General features: G+C 44.3%; 1 protein-coding gene across 3 annotated transcripts in view; it reads right to left on the reverse strand.

Moving 5' to 3' along the window:
• Positions 1 to 23,595, reverse strand: part of TTLL11 (tubulin tyrosine ligase like 11) — a 277,911-nt gene that overhangs the window by 143,457 nt on the left and 110,859 nt on the right. For all 3 annotated transcript variants that reach the window (XM_032251514.1, XM_032251513.1, XM_032251515.1), the window contains exons 5-6: positions 17,668 to 17,763; positions 16,459 to 16,574 (exon numbers count right to left, since the gene is read on the reverse strand). In XM_032251514.1, coding sequence (XP_032107405.1) covers positions 16,459 to 16,574; positions 17,668 to 17,763 — 212 coding nt within the window. The remainder of the gene's footprint in view (positions 1 to 16,458; positions 16,575 to 17,667; positions 17,764 to 23,595) is intronic.

Here is a 23,595-nt window from a genome sequence, read left to right on the forward strand (position 1 = left end):
TTCCCATGCTCAGGTAGTATGCTGTGTAGTTAAGAACTATAATTCATTTAATGATCACCATAATCTTGTTAGGTAGCTATTACTGTGATTCACATTTTACAGATGAAAAAACTGATGCTTTGAGAAGTGAAATCACTATCCCAGATTTCACAGGGAGTAAAAGAAAAACTCTGGAGTCACATCCAGGCCCACTGGACCCTAAAGCCCTTTGCCTTCTCCACTGCACAAAGCTACATCCACATTTATAAAAGGATTACTTTGAGTTCCATTTCCAGCAAGGACATTTCTAGATCCAAGGACAAACTAAATGGTGCAAAGATGACCTGTTCCCAATAAAGGCCTTGGACTTCTCTATGGTCTGGAACAAAATAACTCTGCTACTGAATTTTCTGAGGGAAAGTAGAGCTCGCAGCATCAGAGTAATCAAATAATGCTTAAATATGAAGTGGTTCAGAACCACAGTGAAATTTGGGAGTGTCTATTGTTCCATTTTAAAATATTCATGAAGCAAGGAAGCATTTCCACATTCAGTAATTAAGCGGTTAAAATCTGCATCCTGATATATGTATTGATCATGAATGATGCATTCCTAGGACCTAAGTTCAAATTAGCAGCCCCACAAGCTTCCGGGTTACAGTGTAAAGCCAAACAAATGAGACAGAAATGTTGCTGCTGCCTGGAGAAAACATTTTCCCCACACTGGCTCTGCTGCAGAGAAAAGCCGAGTCCAAATCAAAAATGCACCCAGCACTTTGCCTGAAAACCAGCTGGAAGAGAATGAAAGGGGGAGAAAAAAATCTGCAACTTTCTCCCTTGTTAGAAGAATTTTTCTAAGATGCTTTGATTATTCCCTAAAGGTTACATTTTTACAATCATTTCATATTTCACTTGTCTTAAGAAACCTGCCCAGAAAGGTAGGGAAAGGAAACATTCATGAAAATGTGAATTTAAAAAGTGGCTCTGTTTTGCTTCTTCAGTTCTGTGGTCACAAGCAATATATGTGACACCTATGAGTACAGTTGTATTAAACTGGGTGTCTTGTTCCCTGTATTACTGGCAAGCTCTGTTTCCAATGGCCTCCCTCGCCAGGGACATCCTCCATCACTGTGCATGAGGATGGGGCCTCCTGGCTGCCCTGCTGAGAACACAGTGCCAAACCCTAGTAGGGATGAAGGGCTGCTTCCCAGGGTCTTCAGGTGGCCTGGGACAGATGCAAGGCCAGGGGCTGGCAGGCAGGTAGTTCTCAAAGTGTTGCACCTGGACCAGCAGCATCTGTTTTACCTGGAAACATGTCAGAAGTGCAAACTAATCAGAAACTGGGAGTGGAGCTCAGCAGTTTGGGCTTTAAAAAAACCCTTCAGGTGATGCTGGCATCCACCAGCTCCAGCCTGGGTGGCCACTCCTCTTCTGTCCCTACTTAGCTGCAGGCTCCAAGATTCACATCCAGTGCATCTGCCCCATCCAGTCCCACAATCTTGTTGACCTCAGCAGGGAGCAGTTAGCTGACTCCAAGCCCCAGAAGAAGGAGGGTCCGGGAGTGGCCTTGCTGACTCAAACCAGAATCCGATGCCCTGCTGTGTCCTCCCCGCTGCGTGTTGGCCCAGCTGGCTGTTCTAATAGGGCTGTGGTTCTATCCTCGACTCCGTGGCTAAGGCCTGGGCTTTGCCACTCTCTCCCACCCCAGCCCAGCACCCAGGGCATGGGCTTGTAGTCTCACGTCTTCCTCAAACCGGCTAGCCAGTCAGAATCAGGGGGTACCTTCTACCACTGCCCAGGGACTCTTCCAGAAACAGCCTGCCCATAGAGGCCCTTCACCACCACGGGAGGAAGAACCCTGATCCAAAAGGAAACTTAGTCAATCTGTCTCTACAGACTTGATCATTTGAGCTGCTGGCCCACATCTCCCTGTCCCCTCCTCGCTCCTCTGCTTTCCTAGCTTTGTGCCCACCCTCTGAGCCTACCACTGAGGCTCCAGAATGGCTCCCGGCTGAGTACATCCAGGGTAACTGTAACTAAGCACCACCACTTACTGAGTTAGCCAAGAATACTGTGCTTATACCCTGGCAAGTGGGTCCATGCCTGTGCCCTGCATTTGAGAGGGTCCTTCTCCAGCCTGACTCTGGTAGCCCCCTTCCCAAAGGGCAAGGAGTCCTTGAGGCCAAGGAGACACACTCACATGGAGCCCATGCCCTACCTCCTCTGGGAAGCCCGTCTGTGTATCCAGGAAAATTCCCCTCCTACATGGCTGGAGTCCATCCTCTCAAGGGCAAATGGTACTTCTGGGGCCTTCCCCTAGACTTGAAGGATGGCCAGGAATAGCCAGGTGTGGGTGGGGTCAGTGTGGACAGAGCTGGGATGTGTGAACTGCAGTGTCTACCCAACTCCTTGCCGTGGTGGATGGAGTCAGGAGTGGGAAGAGGAGTGGCTGGAAGGAGGCTGAGGCTTCAACTTGTTTTATTTCTGGGGCCCCACAAATGTTTGGGGCTGGCCTGCCATGAAAATGAAGTCAGATAGTGTATGCCATGTCCCTAGCAGGAACTCAGTAGCTACTTGTGGAATGAGCGTACCCAGAGATGTGCTTTGGTACCTTCTTAGATCCTCACAACCAACATGCGGTGTAGGAACAAACAGCATGCTCATTGTCTAGAGAAGGAGACCGGGACTCCAAGAGGTTAAGCGACTTGCCCAAGATGGCTCAAGTAAGAACTGAGCGGCTATTTATGCTTGGTGAGATCACTTCCAGCTGCATGGAACTTGCTACTCCTTTCAGGCAACCTTTATCATTCCAGGCAAAGAAAGTCATTGCTGCTGCTGTTTTCTTTCTTTCTTTGAGCTTAAATCTCTCTGCAAATTTCAGTCATGGGTCTTTGTTCTGCCTGTTGGTGCCCGAAGAGACTTCATCCCCTTTCCCACATAACCATCTTCAAGCTAAAAATGGAAATGCTATGCCCTGGGGTCTTTTTTTCTTCAAGCCAAATATTCCTAGCACCTCCAACATTTCCTCCTGGCAGAGGATTTCCAATCCCCCTCCTCATCAGGCCTCTGAGGACAGATTCCAGCTTTTCTCTCCTCCAGCACCTCAGAGGTCGTGGTGTATAGAAACAGACCCCAGCTGAGGCTTCAGCTTGTAGATTTGGACACAGGTAACTGTTTCCATCACCAGCAACCTGCCCTCCAACACACTGAGTCCTAAAGCCTAAGGCTTGTGAAATGCCATGCTGAGTCTTGGTTCCCTTGCCTGTGAACTGGGAAGAATGACTCATTTCCTGCCTATTTGTGTGGTTGAGTGAATATCATTTAGGATTATTGGTTTGAGATGACTCTGTAAACTGCCAGGCCCTGCACAGGTGTGTGGGGTGATGGTGGCTATAATGACAACCAGCAGGGGAGGAGGCTGGCTAGGGAAGCCTGGAGAAGCAGGTGCTCCAGAGAAACCCTCACTGCCTGCTCCACTCAATAGTCCTCAGTCACTCCTCCCGCCAGGCACGGGCACCGCTTACAGTGGGGGTCCAGTGCTTCTTAAGGTCTGCAAGGCACTTGCACAACTCTGAAAGCGTAAAAGTGAATTAAGACAACAGAGGTAATATACAAAAGGCACCATGAAGACAGGATGTTTCTGTGCCCAGCCACTGAGCCAGCAGGCAGGGCTGAGCTCCGTGAGCACGCCGAGGTGGAACAGGGTTAAGAATGTGACAAAAAGAGGTGCGAGAGTCAGGATCTGAACCCAGACCTCCTGTCCTGGGCTCACCACAGTGGCCACCGAAATCACTTGGTATAGACAGTGTCTGGTCCATACAAGGGGATCAAACCATCCCTGTCTACTCTGTGGAGCCATTATTCCTGCAATGGGCCACACCCCCTCATGAGAACACAGTCCATGCACCCAACTACCTATTAGATAATATCCCTGGAAGTCTCAGGGTCCTTCATCAGGCCCTCACAAAGCTGTTCTTTTCCTAGGTCGTGGCACCTCCATGACTGGCACCCCCAGCCACCCAGTTGCTGAACCTGAGCCCTTTCTTGGTTCTTCCTTCACACTTACATCTCAGATCCAGTCCATCACCAAGCCCTGTCCTTTCATCCTCCTAAAAACGTCTTGATACAAACATTTCTCTCCATCCCTACACTAACTCACACGACCGGTATCTCCCCAAACTCGGAACTACCCCACCTCCGCCCTTGCCTCACCCCAGTTTGGCTTTCATGCTGCATGCAAAGCGATGGTTTTAAAACATAAACCTCATCGTGTCAGCCGGCTTCTAAAATCTGTCCATTGCTTTTAGAAGGAAAAGCCAAAGTCTTGGCCTGACCCATGAATTAGGCCCTGCAGCTGTGGCCCCATCTCTTGACACCGTCCCTGCTTGCTCTCTGTGATCCTGCTATTATACATTAGACTTTCTTATTTTTTTCTGTAAAATTTTCGAATATCACACATATACAAGCCTGCATAACATAGATGTATACATTTATAGAATAATTCTCAAACCTATACCGCCACCACCTGGGTTAAGAAACAGAACATAGCCAGATCTCAGATCACACCTCCCTCTGCCCATCTCTGCCCAGAAGTAACACCTTAAACTCTCTGATCCTTCCTTCTCACTTTTCTTTGTATTTTACCACTTAGGGTTATGTCTCTATAAAACAATGCTTAGTTTTGCCTGTTCTGAATTTTATTTCGTTGAGCTGTACTGTAGATGTTCTTGTATGACTTGCTTCTTTTGCTTTACATCAATATCAATGCACAAAGCTATAACTCATGCCTTTTCATTACTGCCTCCTTCCTGCCCTGCATCTCCTCATGCCCAGGCCTAGCTCACCTGGCTGTTGGTGCTTCTGCTGCCTCCTGTACCTCACGGAGACTATGGGCATCACTGATCCAGCCTCTAGCACAGGACCTACATGTAGCAAGCCCTCAGCACTCATTCGTGCACTTACGCATACTTGCATTCATTCACATGTTAGCAGTTTCTCAGGACTGGTCTATGGTGCTGCAGTGGCATAGTGCAGTCTTGAGGAAGAAAATGATCCTCTCTAAGTAAATAAAGGCATCCCCCCGACAGGAATTGCCAGGAAAGCCAGCCCCACAGCTAGACACAGAAGTCTGCTCACTCTCACCCATGAGACGCACGCCCAGAGAGGATGAGCCTGGGGGTGGACCCCGGGTGGATCCCGGGTGGATCCTCCGGCTCTGAACTGCTCAGATTCCACCCTCTCCCTACTCTCCCATTAGCCTCTGTGATGAAGGTTGCAGAGGGCACTTGGGCTGCTTGAAGTGAAGGAACAAATGGAAATTGCATGAAAAGAAAAGGAAGGAAAGCAGTTGGAGAGCACTGCCAAACACTTGGTATAATAACCAAGGGCTTTCAAATGATGACTGAAACTGGCCTTCATGTTGATCTTTCATTTCTGATAATCTAACAGATCACTGGAAGAAAATCAAACACATCCTCATGGTGGAAGATGAACCTGGCACTGCCGTAGCTCTCCTCCCACTTTACCCCCTCTTCCTCCACACTTTTTCCCTCAAGAAAATAAAAAAACCTCCAGGTTACATATATTGTTCAATTTATTTAAATACATTCAGATTGGATATTTTCCATGACAAATACTTTCTTAGGAATAAGCAACATATTCCCTCTCTCCAAATTAAGAACTTCTCATTGCTTTGCAGGTTTAAAAACATCCAACTGAAAACTCCCTTTTATGGATCGAAAAAAACCAAAGTACAGAGAGTGGGAGTCTCTGCCCCATTTATGGTGACAAATGCCAGAGCCAAGATCTACCCCAAGAGTCTCAACCCCAGGACCCAACCCTCACCTGCTCTGCTCTTCTACCGTACATTGAAAACCAGAGATCTCCATTCCTGCTGCCCCAGGGACTCTCTCTACCCTACGACACCATTCTCACTGCACACAGAGCTTTAAGCTTAGATGCTAGAAGTGAACTGAACATTCCCCGATAAGAAGGCAAAGTCTGATCTAGTCATTGATGAAAATGAAGTTCACGAAGAGTTTTGAGTAAGAAAGGGCAACTACTGCCTTATAAAAATGAGAAAAACAGGCCAGACATGGTGGCTCACACCTGTAATCCCAGAACTTTGGGAAGCCAAGGCGGGCAAATCACCTGAGGTCAGCAGTTTGAGACCAGCCTGGTCAACATGGTGAAACCCTGTTTCTACTAAAAATACAAAAATTATCCAGGCGTGGTGGCAGATGCCTGTGATTCTAGCTACTCAGGAGGCTAGGCAGGAGAATCACTTGAAACCAGGAGGCAGGGGTTGCAGTGAGCCAAGCTTGCACCACTGCACTCCAGCCTGGGTGACAGAGTGAGACCCCATCTGGGAAAAAAAAAAAAAAAAGGAGAAAAATAAAAACAGCATACCAAAATTACACAGACAGTATGGCTTCAACTGCAACTGACAGAAGAAAATTGCACTATTTTTATTAAGTAGAAAGTTAAGAAGGTTAGCTCTGGGTGGCTGACTTTGAGGGAGAGGTTATGCTATGCACTTTTCAGTACTTCCCAATTTTTCTACAATAAGCACACATTACTTTTATAATGAAGAAAACATTTAAATAAGAAATGGGCAGCAGGGAAGTAGCATCTGTCTTCTCCACCCCAAAATGTCCTTTTGGAAGTATGACGGGTGGTCCTGACCCACCACGGGTGCCTCCTTAACACCACCCAACCCTGTCACCTGCTTCCTGCCACCATTCCTCCTCTCCCAAGCCTACTTGTATATTCTTACTTATCCAAGCCCAAGCTGAGGCAAGCCCCACCTTCTTCAAGAAGCTTGTCTTGACCATTCCCAGCCAACTATTAGGTTAGACATATGACATTGCCATTCTTGTATTCCAGACACTGTCTACTCTGGGTAATTTCATATGACTCAATCTATTCATTGCAACCTCCTCCTCCTGGGTTCAAGCGATTCTCCTGCCTCAGCCTCCCAAGTAGCTGGGACTACAAGCATGTGCCACCATGCCTAGCTAATTTTTGTATTTTTAGTAGAGACGGGGTTTCACCATGTTGGCCAGGATGGTCTCGATCTCTTGAACTCGTGATCTGCCCACCTTGGCCTCCCAAAGAGCTGGGATTACAGGCGTGAGCCACCGCGCCCAGCCGGCTCACCTGATCTTCTCATGAAACTTTGGCCTGTTCCCAGGTCTGGGACGCACAACTGCATATGGGGAGTTTTCTGTCTGGGACTGTCTCTCTTGTGTCATGTGGGATCCTGCCTTAAGTCACTCTTCTTAGTACACTGGCTTACATTATATTCAGTCTGGTTGTGAACATTATTAAAAATAAAGCCACTACCTCGCTAGCCACAGACCTTCCTCACTCATAAGCACCTGCTTGGGTTTTGCACTTGGCCTTGGAGGCAGAGACGGGAGTCCCTGCCCCAAAGTTTACAGAGAGAGAAAGAGCCTTGGATAGGCATGAACCCAACCAGGGAATGCTAACACCTTGCAGGCACCCATCTCTTTAATGTGCTGAATATCTGCCCATCAGTCCTTTTGCAGGGCAAGAGCTAGATGGACCTGTCTTTAAATCTAAGTCTGTCTTTCATAAGCAGGTGGACTTGGCCAAGCCACTCAACCTCTCCAAGCCTCAGTGTCCTCATTTAGAAATTAGAAGTAGTCATAGCCCCTACTGCAGATCCTGTGTGAGGACTAACTGGGAGTACATGTGAACATTTATCACCATGCTATACATAGGCACACTCAAGAAACTCTCCCGGCCTGGCACAGTGGCTCACACCTGTAATCCCAGTGCTTTGGGAGGCTGAGGCGGGCGGATCACAAGGTCAGGAGTTCAAGGTCAGCCTAACCAACATGGTGAAACCCTGTCTCTATTAAAAATACAAAAAAAAAAAAAATTAGACAGCATGGTGGTGCATGCCTGTAATGCCAACTGATCAGGAGGCCAAGGCTGGAGAATCACTTGAACCCACAAGATGGAGGTTGCAGTGAGCCAAGATCGCGCCACTGCACTCCAGCCTGGGTGACAGAGCAAGACTCCATTTCAAAAAAAAAAAAGAAAAAAGAAACACTCCCTTGTGAACCAGGGAGAGCAGAAACTATTACTCCCTTTATTTCCTAATGAAGAAACTGAACTCAAGAAAGTCTAAGTGACTTTTCTGAGACCAAGTGGCGCTGATATTAAAACCTTGGTCTCCTAAGCCCAGCGTGTGCTGTGTTCGAGGCTAACATCTGCTGATTCTAAAAGCACACAAACATTTAAGGCTCACTGGTGCAACTCCTAAGGAAATTTCCAAACACATTTGCTACCTCGTCACTACCTGGAATAACTTTGGAAGGGCCCACAAAGAATTCAGCACTGCCATTTCCCCGTGATGATGACTGGCTGGCCATATGCTTGCCTAGTTTGCCATCTGCTCCACATACGGCAAGAGGGAAAGCGTGCCTACCTGCCGGCGGAGGGGCTCAGCTCCTCTCTAATGGCCCTCTGGAATGATACTCTCACATCAGCTCAGGAAATTCCACCTTCCCCATACGTCTTGGAAATTGTTCCCTCTCAACAGACTTCCCACAAATAAGGCTTTTGCTGGTTACTTCTGACTTAATGCTTATACATTTTCAAATGGAAGAGAGTTGTCTGGTTTTACTTTTTGCACATAAAATAATGCACTTATCATTAGTCATCTCCTGCCTGCTCACATTTGAAAATGTATGCACATTTTTCTAGTTTGCTATCATCTGAAACCTGAGACCTTTCAAGGTATGGGGAACACAGTGTATCTTGAAGCCAGGAACCTCGGACAAGTTGTTGTGGCTTTTTATAGCCTCCAGTGATAATAGGATGACAGTTTGGTTCTTCACTTTTTGAAAAGATGATGAAACTTCTGGCCTTTGCTCCAGAAAAAATACACATAGGCACAAAATCACAGATACCCTTTAAGACTTCATGTATTCCAGATAGAAAAACAGCTCCATAACAAACCTGCTCATATACCCCCGACCCTGAAATAAAAGTTGGAAGAAAGAAAAAAAGGTTTTGAATATTGTGCCAAGGATTCAGAATAAAGACTGTGGCACATTCATTAGAGAAGAGCAAAAAAAAAAAAAAAAAAAATCACACATTAAACCGAGTTCACATTTCTTTTCCTTTTTTCTTTTCTTTTCTTTCTTTCTTTTTTTTTTTTTTTTTTTTTTGATACTGAGTCTCCCTCTATTGCCCAGGCTGTAGTGCAATGGTGTGATCTCAGCTCACTGCAACCTTTACCTCCTGGGTTCAAGTGATTCTCCTGCCTCAGCCTCCCAAGTAGCTGGGATTACAGGCACCCACCACCATACTTGGCTAATTTTTGTATTTTTAGTAGAGACAGGGTTTCACCATATCGGCCAGGCTGGTCTTGAACTCCTGACTTCACAAGACCTGCTGCCTAGGCATCCCAAAGTGCTGGCATTATAGGCATGAGCCACCATGTCTGGTCTCAAATTTCTTAACTTGACATTCAAGGCCATAAACCTCTGGCTGTGGGTTCCTATCTAGTTCCCACCTTCCTCTCTCCTAATCCACTCCATGCACACGTCCCTCCTGCCTTCCTGGCTCCCCCAACAGAGCCTTGTGCCTTTGTTTCCTTCACCAGGGACCTCCTGTTTCCTTTTCCAGGGACCTCCTTCCCCTCATTTTCATATATCAAATCCTACTCATACTTTAAACCTCAGCTCAAGTGCCACCTCCTTGTCAGGTTTTTAAAAGTTCTTCCCATCAGAAAATAACCTCTCCCCCTGACACTTCCCTCTCTTGGCAATTTGTCTTTATGCTTGCAGTACTTAGCACATTCCACCTTACAGATATTGATACATAGGTCTTGTCGCTCCTACTGACTGGCAATCTAATTCACTTCTGTAGTCTTCCCCGGCACACAGTAAGTGCTCAATAAACACTCGAAATAAATGAATATCTGTTTCTCTAATCCACGCATGGTGCAAATGAAATGCAAATAAATATGCAACTATCCATTTTTCTGTGGCCCAGACTTTTATTTATGTAAAATCTTCAAACGTGCTTGGGGTCAATGTGTGCTTGTCTGCAGGGTCAGGGTTCCTAATTGAACCCTCATGTATTAGTCTGTTTTCACACTGCTATAAAGAACTACCTGAGACTGGGTAATTTATGATGAAGAGGTTTAACTGACTTACAGTTCTGCAGGCTTAACAGGAAGCATGACTGGGAGCCCTCAGGAAACTTACAATCATGGCGGAAGGTAAAGGGGAAGCAAGGACCTTCTTCACAAGGTGGCAGGAAAGAGAGAGAGAGAAGGGGGAACTGCCACATACTTTTAAACCATCAGATCTCATGATAACTCACTTGCTATCATAAGAACAGCATGGGGGAAACTGCCCCCATGATCCAATCACCTCCCACCAGGTCTTGTGGGGATTACAATCTGAGATGAGATTTGGGTAGGGACACAGAGCCTAACCGTATCACCTCAGGAATGAGTTGAGCCCAGAATTTCAACCAAAGGTCAGCAGTACACGTGAATGGACCATTCAGCAGAATAGTAGATGATTCTCCTGGAAGAATCTATTCTCCAGTCAGAAAGATCATGCTCTACATTTATGACGGCATGCTTAATCTAGATAGTTAAGAACCTCTTTTCCCTATTTTTGAGGGGACTTCAATAACAGGTGTCACCAATTTAAGGGGCAGGGTTCTGAGTCTGGAGGATTTCTGATTACCGTGTCTCCAATCTTCTCCAGGACTGGACAAAGCCACATTCCTTGGTTGTATGACGAGGCCCAGCCACAAAACAGAGTCCACTGGGAGATTCCTTGTTCTGTTCTCTGAGATTGTTTCACCTTTATTCTAGATTCTACATAGAATCCACCAGATTTGGGGATTCACCCACTGGCACTAAACATGGCACAGGGCCCAAGAGATGTGCTTGGAGTCAGGTAAGAAGTAAAGTCTGAGAACCCAATAAAACCTTTAGTGGACAAACACCTGTGAATTAGGACCACAGCTGCTTGGCAGGCTGACTCCTCTCTTTACAGCAAACCTGGTTGTTATGGTGATAGGAAGTAAATGAAACTGGGAGAGGATTGTGAAATGTTACTGTGGGAAAAGGGGCTTCTGGGCCTTATATAAGTCGTGTTCCAAATATACACCTTTGAATAAGAGGCAAGGAGTCCATAACTCAGCTCCTAGGCATTGCACAGCGTCGTAATATCAATAAAACCCCCGCCGATTTTTCCAAGCCTGTCTCTGCCTCCATTTATATTACACGGGGGTCCTGAATGGTTACGATTCTTGAGAAAGGAGTCCAGTTTCTTGAAATATCTACTTTCAGGAAAAGGAACCCAATACTAGTAAAATGGTCCCCCCAGGAGCCAAAAATTAATCAATCAATGGAATAAGCACCTTGTTTTAAGAATATCCGAGACTGCGATTTATTTACTTCTGCCTCTGATAGAAGTTTTAGAAAGAAAGACTTAGGCTGCCCAAATACCTTTAGTAAAAGGAGAAATTTTCCATTGATTCTTCTTATTATTATTTTGTTGTTGTTGTTGTTGTTATCTTCAAAGCTAAGCTTTGAATTGAAAGTGGAAACTGGAGCCCAAAGCAGCCTCATGGCCAGTGAACACGGTTGTAGAAGTCAGGCCCAGGGCCCAGTTCAAGTCTGCCTCTCACTAGTTTTGGGACTTGGGGCAAGTGTCTTACCTCCCTCCAGCGTAGCTTCCCCATGTATGACCCAGGGGGCCAGAACCATTGTATCCACAACTCAATCATCTTGCCTCAAAAGCTGGTGACTTTTTTGTCACCATCAGCATGATTTTAAAGGAAAGCCTGATTGATGACCTGGTGACCCTAAGAACTAGCTGTTGTCTAATGCTCTCGGATTCCATGGGGCTCTCTCATAGGTGTCATTTCATATCATGACCATGACAATCCAGCCAAGGAAGTACCTTGATTCCCATTTTACAAACATGATCAGACCAAAGTGACTTGACCACCAAGCTCACAGTGCAATGATCAGAGATGAAGGACATGATCCCAGGCCTGACTGACACCAAGTCTGGAGTCCTGCCAGGACACATGCTGCTCCTCTATCAGTGATACTTCAGAGGGAGATTCTTGAACCAGGGCACTGACCAGAATGATGAGTTCTAAGGTATGTGCTTTTAGCAATAAATGAGGAGGCTGGATGAAAACAGGGGTTCTAAAAACTTCTCATAGCAGGAAGAACTTCTCATAGAAAACTTCTTTAGTCCCTTCTCTTCAAAAGAAATCTAATAAATCTAATGTAGAGTGCCAACATATGAAATAGATAATTGTAGCATTCCTCTGGTTGAAAAAGAGATGGCATCCACCCAAATGCCCATCAACTGACAAACAAATACTAAATGTGGTCTATCATCTTATGGAATATTACTCAGCTGTAAAAAGGAATCAAATACTGACACATGCCACAACAAGGGTGAACTTCGAAAATATTATAGTAAGTGAAAGAAGCCAATCACAAAAGACTGCATATGGTATGATTCTATTTAGATGAAATATCCAGAATAGCTAAACCCACAGAGACAGAAAGCAGACTGGTGGTTGCCGGGGACTTGGGGTGGAGGGGGTTGGGGATGGAGAGTGATTGCTTGATGGTTTCCTTTTTGAGTGGCAGAACGTTGTGGAGCTAGCTAGCGGTGATGGTTGCACAACTTTGTGAACGTACTAAATGCCACTGAATTGTAAGCTTTTAAATGGTTCATTCTATCATACGTGAATTTTACCTCCATTTATGTAATGTTTCCAGAATCCCACCCCATAAGCCTCCTCCTTACCATGTCACTAAAGAGCCTCCACAAAACCCTAGTAAGAAAGTCAATTGAGTCACTACATATTACAAAACACTACCTTTGCCAAAATAGTTCACATATGACAGATGTTTTCCTCCTTCAGAAGCCAAAGGTAATTTCTCCTAACACATGAAATAAATATAAGCCAGTGACATCTCGCTACCTGGAAACAGAACCTTCCATTGGTAACCAGCTCCAATGTCGATTCTAGTCCACAGTAATCAAGCAGCTTCATTTTTAGGATACACTATTGGTTTTAAACTTTAAAAATCTATTTTAAGTATACCAGGAAAGAGAATAACAACTAAGCACTGCTTTGTCTTTCATGTCCAGTAGATACTTCACTGTTGAGTAGTAAACTCAGCATTATCAAGTGCCTACTATACATTAAAAGTTTTTCTCATTTATTTTTATTTTTATTTATTTTTTGAGACACAGTCTTACTCTGTCATCCAGGCTGGAGTACAGTGGCACAATGTTGGCTCATGCAATCTCCACCTCCCGGGTTCAAGTGATTCTTGTGCCTCAGCCTCCCAAGTAGCTGGGATTACAGGCATGCACTACCACACCCAGCTAATGTTTGCATTTTTAGTATAGATGGGTTTCACCATGTTGGCCAGGCTGGTCTTGAACTCCTAACCTCAAGTAATCTGCCCGCCTCAGCCTCCCAAAGAGTTGGGATTACAGGTGTGAGCCACCGCGCCTGGCCTCTCATTGTTTATTTGAACATCATTATCCCCATTTTACAGAAAAAGATACTGAGGCTCAAAACAGCCATGCAGCACCTCCAAGGACTCACACCAGTTGGTGAGAGAGTCAGGATTGGAATCTCAGGCTCTTCAGCTCCAGAGAAGGCACTCTCAACTATGCCAAGGTGGGTGTAGCAGCATCGAGTTCATCCCCCTGAGGACTACTATCAGTCCCCCAAGAAACTGACCCCAGGCTACAAGACTCAGAGGTGGCAAAGATGCACGATGCATGGACACAGGTCTGGGGCCCCTTCTGATGTCTCCTCTGCATCCGTCCAGAGCAGTCTGGGGAGATGAGGAGTTCAGGGCATCTACTTTTTTTCTTCAGTCTGTGCGGGGAAGTAAAGATCCACTTCAGCAGTCTTGCTGACAAACTGTTCTCAAGAAATAACTAATGTTGGGCAGACACTTCAGACCCTCTCTTGCTAAAGAGTTGAAGGGAAAGGCTGGGATTCCATTTGTTTTTTGTTTTTTTTTTTTAAATAGGTCAGATTCTGTGCAAATGCTAGAAACCCTGGCTTCTAAAGGTACCTTCTAGCCTGGAAGTCTACCTGACACCATTTTACGCAGTTGGAGTGGCAGAGTCTCAGATTTAGACACAGGATTCAGCACTACAACACTGTGCAGCATAAATTGGGTAAGTTTTCAACTTATTTGGAAACATTACTACAAAAAGGAGGTGAGAATAATTTCAGCCTTTTCCTCTGCATGGTAAATTTATCAAAATGATCGTAATCCCTTATATATAAACACACTTTATGCATTACAAAGTACTTTCATGGATAATCCTTGCTGAGTTTTTTTTTTTAAAAAGGTGAAATTAAGAAAAAGTATCAGTAAATGGCATTGAGCTATTATCATATACCTTTACATTGTAGGTAAGAAGAGGATGAGATGAAATGGTTTTATAGTAGAATAAAAGTCAGGTTCCAACTTCTCACTATTCCTGGTTATCAATAAAGTCAATGCTTTTTAAATTAAAAATGAGGTGCTGCTATTTATGACTTGATAAGTTGTAAAATGCCTTTCCCATCCTTCCCAATGGTCTTATGTTCCATTATTATTAAATTCTAGGCCTGTAGCTCATACAGATCACACAGAATGCAGCTCCTATGGATTATATAGGTATAGATAAAGAAAAGCAACTAGAACAAAAAAAAAATAAAACTAATTTTGTTTCAATGTCATTTAATGAAAATACAGTAGAACCCTCTATCCCCTCACGTTTAGGTGGCAGAGCTTAAAAAGACTCAGGCCATACAATGGCTCTTGAATTTCTTGTTCCCACCAAAGGACTAAGAATGCCGATATGTCAAGGCCATCCTAAAAACACTGTACTGCCATGCCGTACTGGCACACACCGCTACCAAATCTCCTGACAGTACCATATGGTTTCTCAGAACCTAGTCTCTGCTGGCGAGACCAATAACTATTAAAGAATAGATTTTTGAGGAATGAGTTTTATTGCAGTAATTCTGACCAAACGGCAACTAATCCACTGCTTTTCCTTCGAGATGGCTAAAGAAAGCAGCTACAGATACATATGTACTGGCAAACACATTCTTTGCCTGCCATCGGGTCTAGGCTGCTCAGAGGGCGGCTTTGAAGCACTCACCAGTGGAGGCCACACCTGGTGGGATTGGCCCTTACAAACTACAGGTAAACATTCTCAGCTGAGCCTTGCCAACAACGGCAATCTGTGCCTCACAGAGTCAAGAACACTCTTGAGAGAGCTCAGCCGGGCAGGCACCATCCAGACTGACTCAGAGCATGACCAGTACTTCTTCAGGGTAATATTTCCCGCAGGGCAGTGGCACTCAACGTTGGCTGCACAGTAGAATCACCTAGGGAACCGGGAAACTTTCTGTGGCCAGGCCTGCAACGCAGAGCACCTCTAGAAGTGGGAACTCTACCACTGGCATTTTTGAAAGCTGCCCAGAGGGTTCTAACGTGCAGCCGAGTATGAGAAGCACTACCATAGGGTGATATTTGGGACTGAGCCCAGGTGATGAGAAGCCTTGGCAGACGAACCTACAAAACACCACTCGCTTGGTGAAGTCTGCATTCCTCCCAGTCTTGAACAATCACTGACAAGTGCTCTACTTGTCTGCGCACATTAGGGTCAATCTGGTTTGTCTAGAGGTACGAGAAGTGCTATTGAGATGCCTGTCTTTGATTTTTCTTCCTGAAACTCTGACACAATGATATGTACTCAACCCTTACTTTGTGAGAGCCTGGAATTCGGTAAAAACAAAACAAACAGCATACCCAAGTGAAATATCATTCATTTCTGGGGTGATTCCACGGAGGGAGGGCGGGGCACATACATCCACCAACAAGGCAATGTAATGTGCCACTGAGTGGGTGGTGACGAAGCAGAATTATAACTGTTGTAAATATCATAGAACTGTCATTAAATGGGGTCTGCCAATTTTGAAATGAAAAGTTTATACTGCAAGAGTGTAAACATGAAGAAAATAAAAAGGAAGGAACTCTTACCATGTCCTAGTTACCTGTGGCCCTCTTCTCCTGCATTTTATTGTGCTCTTCCTGTGCTTGAGGATTTCAAAGAGAAGCACTATGTGAACAATAGCAGGCAAGTGGGAGGCCTATCCTTGAGGGAGCATGGCTTCTTAAAAGAGACATTCCAGATTTAGATAATAGAAAGTCATCAGCGGAAGCCCATTTGTCAGTTACTCCCGATTTGAGTCACTGGTTGTTTGGGGGCTGATATTTATAAAATGAAGATATTTTGTTAGAATTGTTTAAGATGTAAATCTCACTCACAATGGTAAGAGGTTCCAAGAACTTACCTGCTTAGGATATGAAGCAGAGTTAGGAAGCAGAGCTGATAGAAAGGAACGACAGAAAAAAGCACTTACTGGTTCTCCCTTTTCTTCTTGAGTGGGTCCATGAGGCGCAGAGTGTCTCTGATCACAGCCACTTTCACTTCTTCATCAACGAGGCTGGGGACATTTTCAAACACCCCTGGAGAAAGCTTGAATGGGTAAGGATTCTGTGTCACAGTGGAGACCGTGATTCAGTGCCAAGTGGCTATCAGCATCCAATCCTCCAGCTAGCTCCAGGGGTTATACGATTCAATTTTGCTTATCCTAATCTATAGAAGAAAAATTTTAAAGGCTTCCTTTATACTACTTTAAGAAGATCAATTTCCTTTTATAAATTAACCAAATATATGAAGAGAAAAAATAGCACTATGTTTTTCTAATTATCAAAATGATACGTGCTCACTGGAGAAAATTAAGAAATATAGAAAGGGGTTAAGAAAACTAAAATAAGGCCGGGCGCGGTGGCTCAAGCCTGTAATCCCAGCACTGTGGGAGGCCGAGGCGGGTGGATCACGAGGTCAGGAGATCGAGACCATCCTGGTCAGCATGGTGAAACCCCGTCTCTACTAAAAATACAAAAAATTAGCTGGGCATGGTGGCACGTGCCTGTAATCCCAGCTACTCAGGAGGCTGAGGCAGGAGAATTGCCTGAACCCAGGAGGCGGAGGTTGCGGTGAGCCGAGATCGCGCCATTGCACTCCAGCCTGGGCAACAAGAGCGAAACTCCGTCTCAAAAAAAAAAAAAAAAAAAGAAAACTAAAATAATCCAAATAGTCTCCCCTAAACCCAATATTGATATCTGTTGTATTTCCTTCCAGTTTTTTAAAAATGCATGTTTTGGGGGAGGGGAGAAATATAGAACCACTGTCAAATGTACTATTTATCTTAGTGATTCAAGTATGTCAGCATGACTAAATCGTACTCACAGAATTTCAATTAGTTCATCTCCTGAGGTTAACTAATTAGTTCGTGTCAAAACTGACGGGGAGGCTCAGCTGCTTCTAAGTTTCCAGACCTTAAAAATTAGAAAAATGGCATGCTGGGAAGTTACCGTAGGTCAGATAGGTCTTGTTATTAATAGTCTATGTTCAGAGCCCAACAAAACTGAAATTATTTGACTTGAGCACAATTTGGCTATGACAACTTGAGAATGTTCAGTCTTGTTCTGTTAAGTGAGCAGCATGAGGGTAGGAATATTCAGCTGTATGGCAACATAGTCAATGAAATGCTCAACATACTTACTTCATGCTCATGTTCGATCCTCATACTGGGATTTGCATTTACTTCAAGCAGTATAGGCTTCAGATTTTTCATTAGAAGAATGTCGAAGCCTAAAATCTGGGCAGGATAAACACAATTCAGAATTACTCTCTCTATTGAGTACGGTATTAGGGTCATTACGTTGAAAATAAATTCAAACTCAGTCCCCAACCTTGGCCTTGACCCTGTTTTCTCTTGTCCACAGCCCCTCTTCCTCTGGGTGTACTTGTCAGACCAAATGGACAGCAGGAAATTTTATGGGGACCTTGATAATGGGATGAATTCCCACAGTGCATTTCAGCACCATCTTTGTCGTCTGAAGGGCTGTGAAGTTGATGACCTCTTTCCTCTTTAGCAGGTTTATTATTATGTTGAGGATGAGCAGTAGTCCATCGATTTCTCCCTCTGCCTTTTCTTCTGCTATCCTTTACTAAGTGGCTTCTTAGCTAGCTCTCTGAGAACCTAAGGCTGCTTTTGCGAACCTGAGGTGTACATCGGTGTCATACAAGGAACCCTTTCAAAACCACCACGTTGGCCGGGCACGGTGGCTCACATCTGTAATTCCAGCGCTTTGGGAGGCTGAGGCGAACAGATAACCTGAAGTCAGGAGTTCAAGACCAGCCTGGCCAACATGGCGAAACTCTGTGTCTACCAAAAACACAAAAATGAGCTGGGCATGGTGGTGCCTGCCTGTAATCCCAGCTGCTTGGAAGGCTGAAGCAGCAGAATTGCTTGAACCCAGAAGGCGGAGTTTGCAGTGAGCCAAGATGGCGCCATTGCACTTCAGCCTCGGTGACAGAATGAGATTCTGTCTCAAAAAACAAATACACACAACCCCACCACATCCCTACAGAGTCAGAAGTGCTCAGAGCAGAACCCAGGTGAATGTATTTTGAAAAAAGCAAATTCCCAAGGTGATTCAGATATACCCTCTTAGTTAAGAAGAAGGTAATACTGATTAGGCACCTACTAGGCACCTATTACTATACAAAGCCCTGATTATTCATAGTCTCATTGAATCCTCATGACAGCATATTTGAAGGAGGGATTATGCACTCCACTTTACAGAAGCAGAAACTGAATCTCAGGAAGGCCAATGGATTTCCCAGAGACTGCCTCGCTAGTTAGTAAATGACAGAGCTGGCTTTTCCACCCAAGCAGGACTGACTACACGGTTTGTGTGACCTAGTGCAACATGAAAATGTGGGGCCCTTTCTTCAAAAAGGATGAAGAGTTTCACGATAGGCACATTAAATCAAGCTCAGAGCCCTTCTAAGCGCAGGGGCCCTGTGTGACCGCCCAGCATAGTTGGAGGTCTTCAACACCATTTGCTTCACGCCTGCTCTCAAATCCAGGATGCTGCCTTGGGTAAGGCTTTGTCTTCCAGCCACTCTGGCTTCTTTCCATTCCTTACAGACCCGACAATCCGGGCCAGCCACTCGTGAGCAACTTGTTCTCTCTGCCTAAAACAACTCTTCATCTGGATAACTTTTGCTCATCCTTGAGATTGCTGCCCCTAATGAAATTCTGATTCAGACGACAAAGACTTCCAATTCTCCAGAGGACTCTCGTTATCGCTACAGAAGTGATAATGCAGAAAGTTTCTAACATAATTAATAGAACCCCAAAGTCTCAAAAAATAATGTGGAGAATAAAGAGAAAAAAGAAAAAGGGTTGTAGACTCCCCTCTTCTGTGGATTCAAGGAGGAAAGATGAGGGAAATCCATTTACTTGTCTATATAGAATATGCATAGGTTAAATGATAATTATTAAACTGTAGCTCCATCCTTATTAACGAAATTAGAGCCTGAATGACCATTTTTGGGGGGTAATTCAAGATGAAGTTATTTTTCAATGAAGGGCAATAAGGATGAAAAGTTGGGAAAAGTCATCCTCACTCTATTTTTCTTTCCTGGGTCATGAAAAGAAAGAAATGGAAATTCAGTAGAAAATGTTACATGTATTATAGATCTGCTTAATAATACATGACAAGTGGAAGTGAGTGATGAGGCCTTTTAGAGACTCTGGTGACATCATCAGTCTAACTTCAGACCTGGTTGGAGACATGTGATGTTGATGAGGCGACAGAGAATGGCAGGCTGTGGTGACGATGCTTATCATCCTTAGTCATCAACTCTTACTTTTCGGTATATTTTGTACTTTCTCAGCCTGGTGGACTCTTCCCAGCTCAATGCCCAGTGGTTTTGTGAATGTAAAGCTGGGAATGCTGGGAGCTGGGGCAGTAAAGCCTTGTCAGCCCTATTGGTTTGCACTCACCAGTGGCATGAGATTTTCCAGAACCTAAATTTGGGTGCATGGTTTTGAATATGCTGGGTCTTGGACAGGAATGCTTTGGAGTCAGAAAGACCTAGGCTCCAACCCCAGCTCGGTCCCTTACACTAGCTAGATGACTCTAGGGAAGGTGCTTAGCCACTCTGAGCCTCAGTGATCTCATCTGGAAAATGAAGATAACAATAGCTATCTGTCAGGGTTGTTGATAATGGTAACAACCTTTAATTAATTATTATTTTTTTTGAGACAGAGTTTCTCTCTTGCTGCCCAGGCTGGAGTGCAATGCTGCCATCTCTGCTCACTGCAACCCCCACCTCCCAGGTTAGGGGTCAACCATGTTGGCCAGGCTAGTCTCGAACTCCTGACCTTAGGTGATCCATCTGCCTTGTCCTCCCAGAGTGCTGGGATTACAGGTATGAGCCACAGTGCCTGGCCCAGAAAACACTTATTGAATGCTTTCTATGTCCCAAGAACTATCCTAGCTGCTAGAAATACAGTGAACTAGACAAAGCCTTACACTCCAGTAGGGGAGATAAGATCAAATAAAGATAATGCAATATACATTTTTTTGCACAATGCTTGACACATACAAAGTGCTTAATGAAAGCCAGATATGACACATTTTTTCATAAGTTCAAGGAAATATGCATGATTTTCTTTTCAAAAGTTCAATAAAATATGTAGCATCAATGGATCTGAATAAACAGAATCACAGAACTGGGAGATATGTAGAGTTGATCTTGTCATAAAATCACAGAATGTCCCAGTTGGCAGAAAATCAGGAATTTACTTTGTCCAGTGGTTTTCAAAATGGGGTTCTTTTTAGACCAAATTTTCAGACCAAATTTTACCTTTTACCTATATGATATATGGGGTTCCCAGGGAAAAAGCTTTACCTTTTTTTTTTTTTTTTTTTTTGAAAACCTGCTTTGTGCAGACAAGGAACATGCAGCTTAGAAAGGGGAAAGCCTCTTTCCAAGTCCCTCTAACAGAGCAGGAATTGTTAAATGGAGGGAGTTTTCAACCATGTGACATTCTGCCTCCCCAAGTAATTCAATCAGCAATTATGTGCTGAGCACCTCCTACCTGAGGGGCTTCCTTGGGGATTTAAAGATATCTGTCCTTCATTCCTGACCTCTAGAAGCTTCAAATCAAGTTGGGGAGATTCCTGAGCCATTAATTATAAATTCATGCAAAGGCTCCAAACTACATCCCAACAAGAGAGGTTAGTTCCTGAGCCCCACATCTACACTTCCATCTGTATCCAGAGTATCCCCAACTGGGAGGTCCTAGAGTCCACAAATTCGCTGTATCCAAATGCACTCTGCGGCCCATTGTCTCTAAGACGTTCCTAATAATCCCTACCTCCTGACATTCATAGCCTTTGTGTAATCCCCCCTCACACACAATGGGGTGTGACCTCACCTAGTGACTTGTTTCTCACAGAATAGGGCAGAAATGATGAAATGGCACCTCTAATATTGGGTTATAAAAAGACTGTGGCTTCTGTCTTGGGGTGCTTTCTCTCACTCTCTTGCTCACTCACTCGGAGGGAGGCCACCGGCCATATCATTGTGAGCTGTCCCAAAGAGAGGCCCAGGTGGCAAGGAACTCATTTCTCTAGCCCACAGTTGCAGTAGCTGAGACCTGCCAATAGCCACAAGAGTGAGCTTGGAGGAGGAGCTCTCCCCATTTAAGTCCTGAGATAGCTGCAGCCCTGGCCAACCCGTCGGCTGCAGCCTTGCGAGAGACTTTGAGCCAGAAGAAGTCAGCTAAGCCTAAATTCTGACCCATGTATACTGTGAGATAATGAATATTTGTTGTTTTAAGCTGCTAAGATTTGGGGTAATTTGCTACACAGCAATAGATAATAAATATACCATATTTTTTTCTAAAATCTCCTTTGCTTTCTGTATTCCTTATCTACCCAATAACACAAGTCAAAACTTGCCCCTTCATCCCTTACAACCAGCTGGTCACTAACGCCTGCACACTCCACCTACTAAAACGATTTCTAGACCTGGCCCATCCCCTCTGCTTCAATTCTCCACAGGTCTGTACCATCTCTAGCCTTTCCCCTGCTCTCAAACTCACTCCTCTAATTCATCCGACACAAGGAGCTGTTTTTCTAAAGTGCAAATAGAATATTAACACTCCTCTGCCTAAAATTCCTGCCTACAGAACGAAGCCCAAGTCCCACAGCATGTCCTACAAATTGCTCTACGGCCTGACATCTGTCAACACTCCATGTTTATCTCCTCCCACTTGCTACTACACATCTTGGGCTCTCATTGTGCTGAACCATTAGAAGTTCAAGGATGCTTTACTGCTCTCTGCCTTCATATTTTTCTGCCTGAAGGCATTACTTACTTTGTCAGTTATTTATTGAGCACCTACTAAATACCAAGAACTGTTCTTGGCACTTGTAAAGTGTCACTGCTTTGTCTTGTAAAGCAGTGACAAGACAAAGCTCCTACCCTCTCGTAGGTTACATTTTAGAGGGGAGACATACCACAAGCAAGCGAATAATGAAAGCAAGGTAAGAACACAGAGTGTGATACAGTGGGTGGAGGGGAGCATCTGGGGATTTACCTAGGAGGGCCAGTGAGGCCTTTCTAAAGAGGAGACGTTTGTCATTCCACTGTCTCTGGCCAGAACAGTTTCTTGATTTGGCTCTCTTTAAGTCTGTTATTGGTGTATAGGAATGCATGTGATTTTTGCACATTGATTTTGTATCCTGAGGCTTTGCTGAAGTTGCTTATCAGTTTCAGGAGATTTTGGGCTGAGACGATGGGGTCTTCTAGATATACAATCGTGTCGTCTGCAAATAGAGACAATTTGACTTCCTCCTTTCCTGTTTGAATACCCTTTATTTCTTTTTCTCGCCTGATTGCTCTGGCTAGAGCTTCCAGTACTATATTGAATAGGAGTGGTGAGAGCGGAACAGTTTCTGATGAGAACGTTGTGGTTATTCTTTGTTCTGAACATAGTGTGCCTTTCCTTTCTGACTGCTTTTCAGATTTTCTGATCATCATTGGCTTTCCAACAGTGTTGATTATAATTTGGGGGTAGTGTGTGTGTATTTTATTTGGAATGTCTTGAGCTTCTTAGATTGTGACCTTATAGCTTTTTTTCAAATTTGGAAATTTTGGCCATTATTTCTTCAAAAATATTTTTTAGATTCCCTCTCTCTTCTGCCCTGAAACTTCAATTACACATATGTTAGACCACCTGATGTTGTACCCTAGTCCCCTGAGGGTCTGTTCTTCTTTTTCTTGTCATTTTCCTCTGTTTAATTTTGGACACATTCTATTGCTATGTCTTCAAGTTCACTGATGGTTTCTTCTTCAGTGTCTAATTTGCTGTCAATCACATCCAGTGATATTTTCATCTCAGAGATTTTCTGTTACAGAAGTTTCATTTGGCTCTTTTCACTAGCTTCCATTTCTCTCTTCACTAAGCTCATATGTTCCTTAAAATTTTTGTATAGAGTTCTAATAGCTGTTTTAATATCCTTTTCCTGCTAGTTTCATCATTTCTAATATTTCTGGATCTGTTTCTCTTAAAAGATTTCCCCACTGGTGAAGGTGACCTTTTCCTGTCTTATGGAATGTTTAG

Source organism: Sapajus apella, unplaced genomic scaffold (genome assembly GCF_009761245.1).
Source record: "Sapajus apella isolate SASKATOON/1434 unplaced genomic scaffold, GSC_monkey_1.0 scaffold76, whole genome shotgun sequence".
NCBI classification, from domain to species: Eukaryota; Metazoa; Chordata; class Mammalia; order Primates; family Cebidae; genus Sapajus; species Sapajus apella.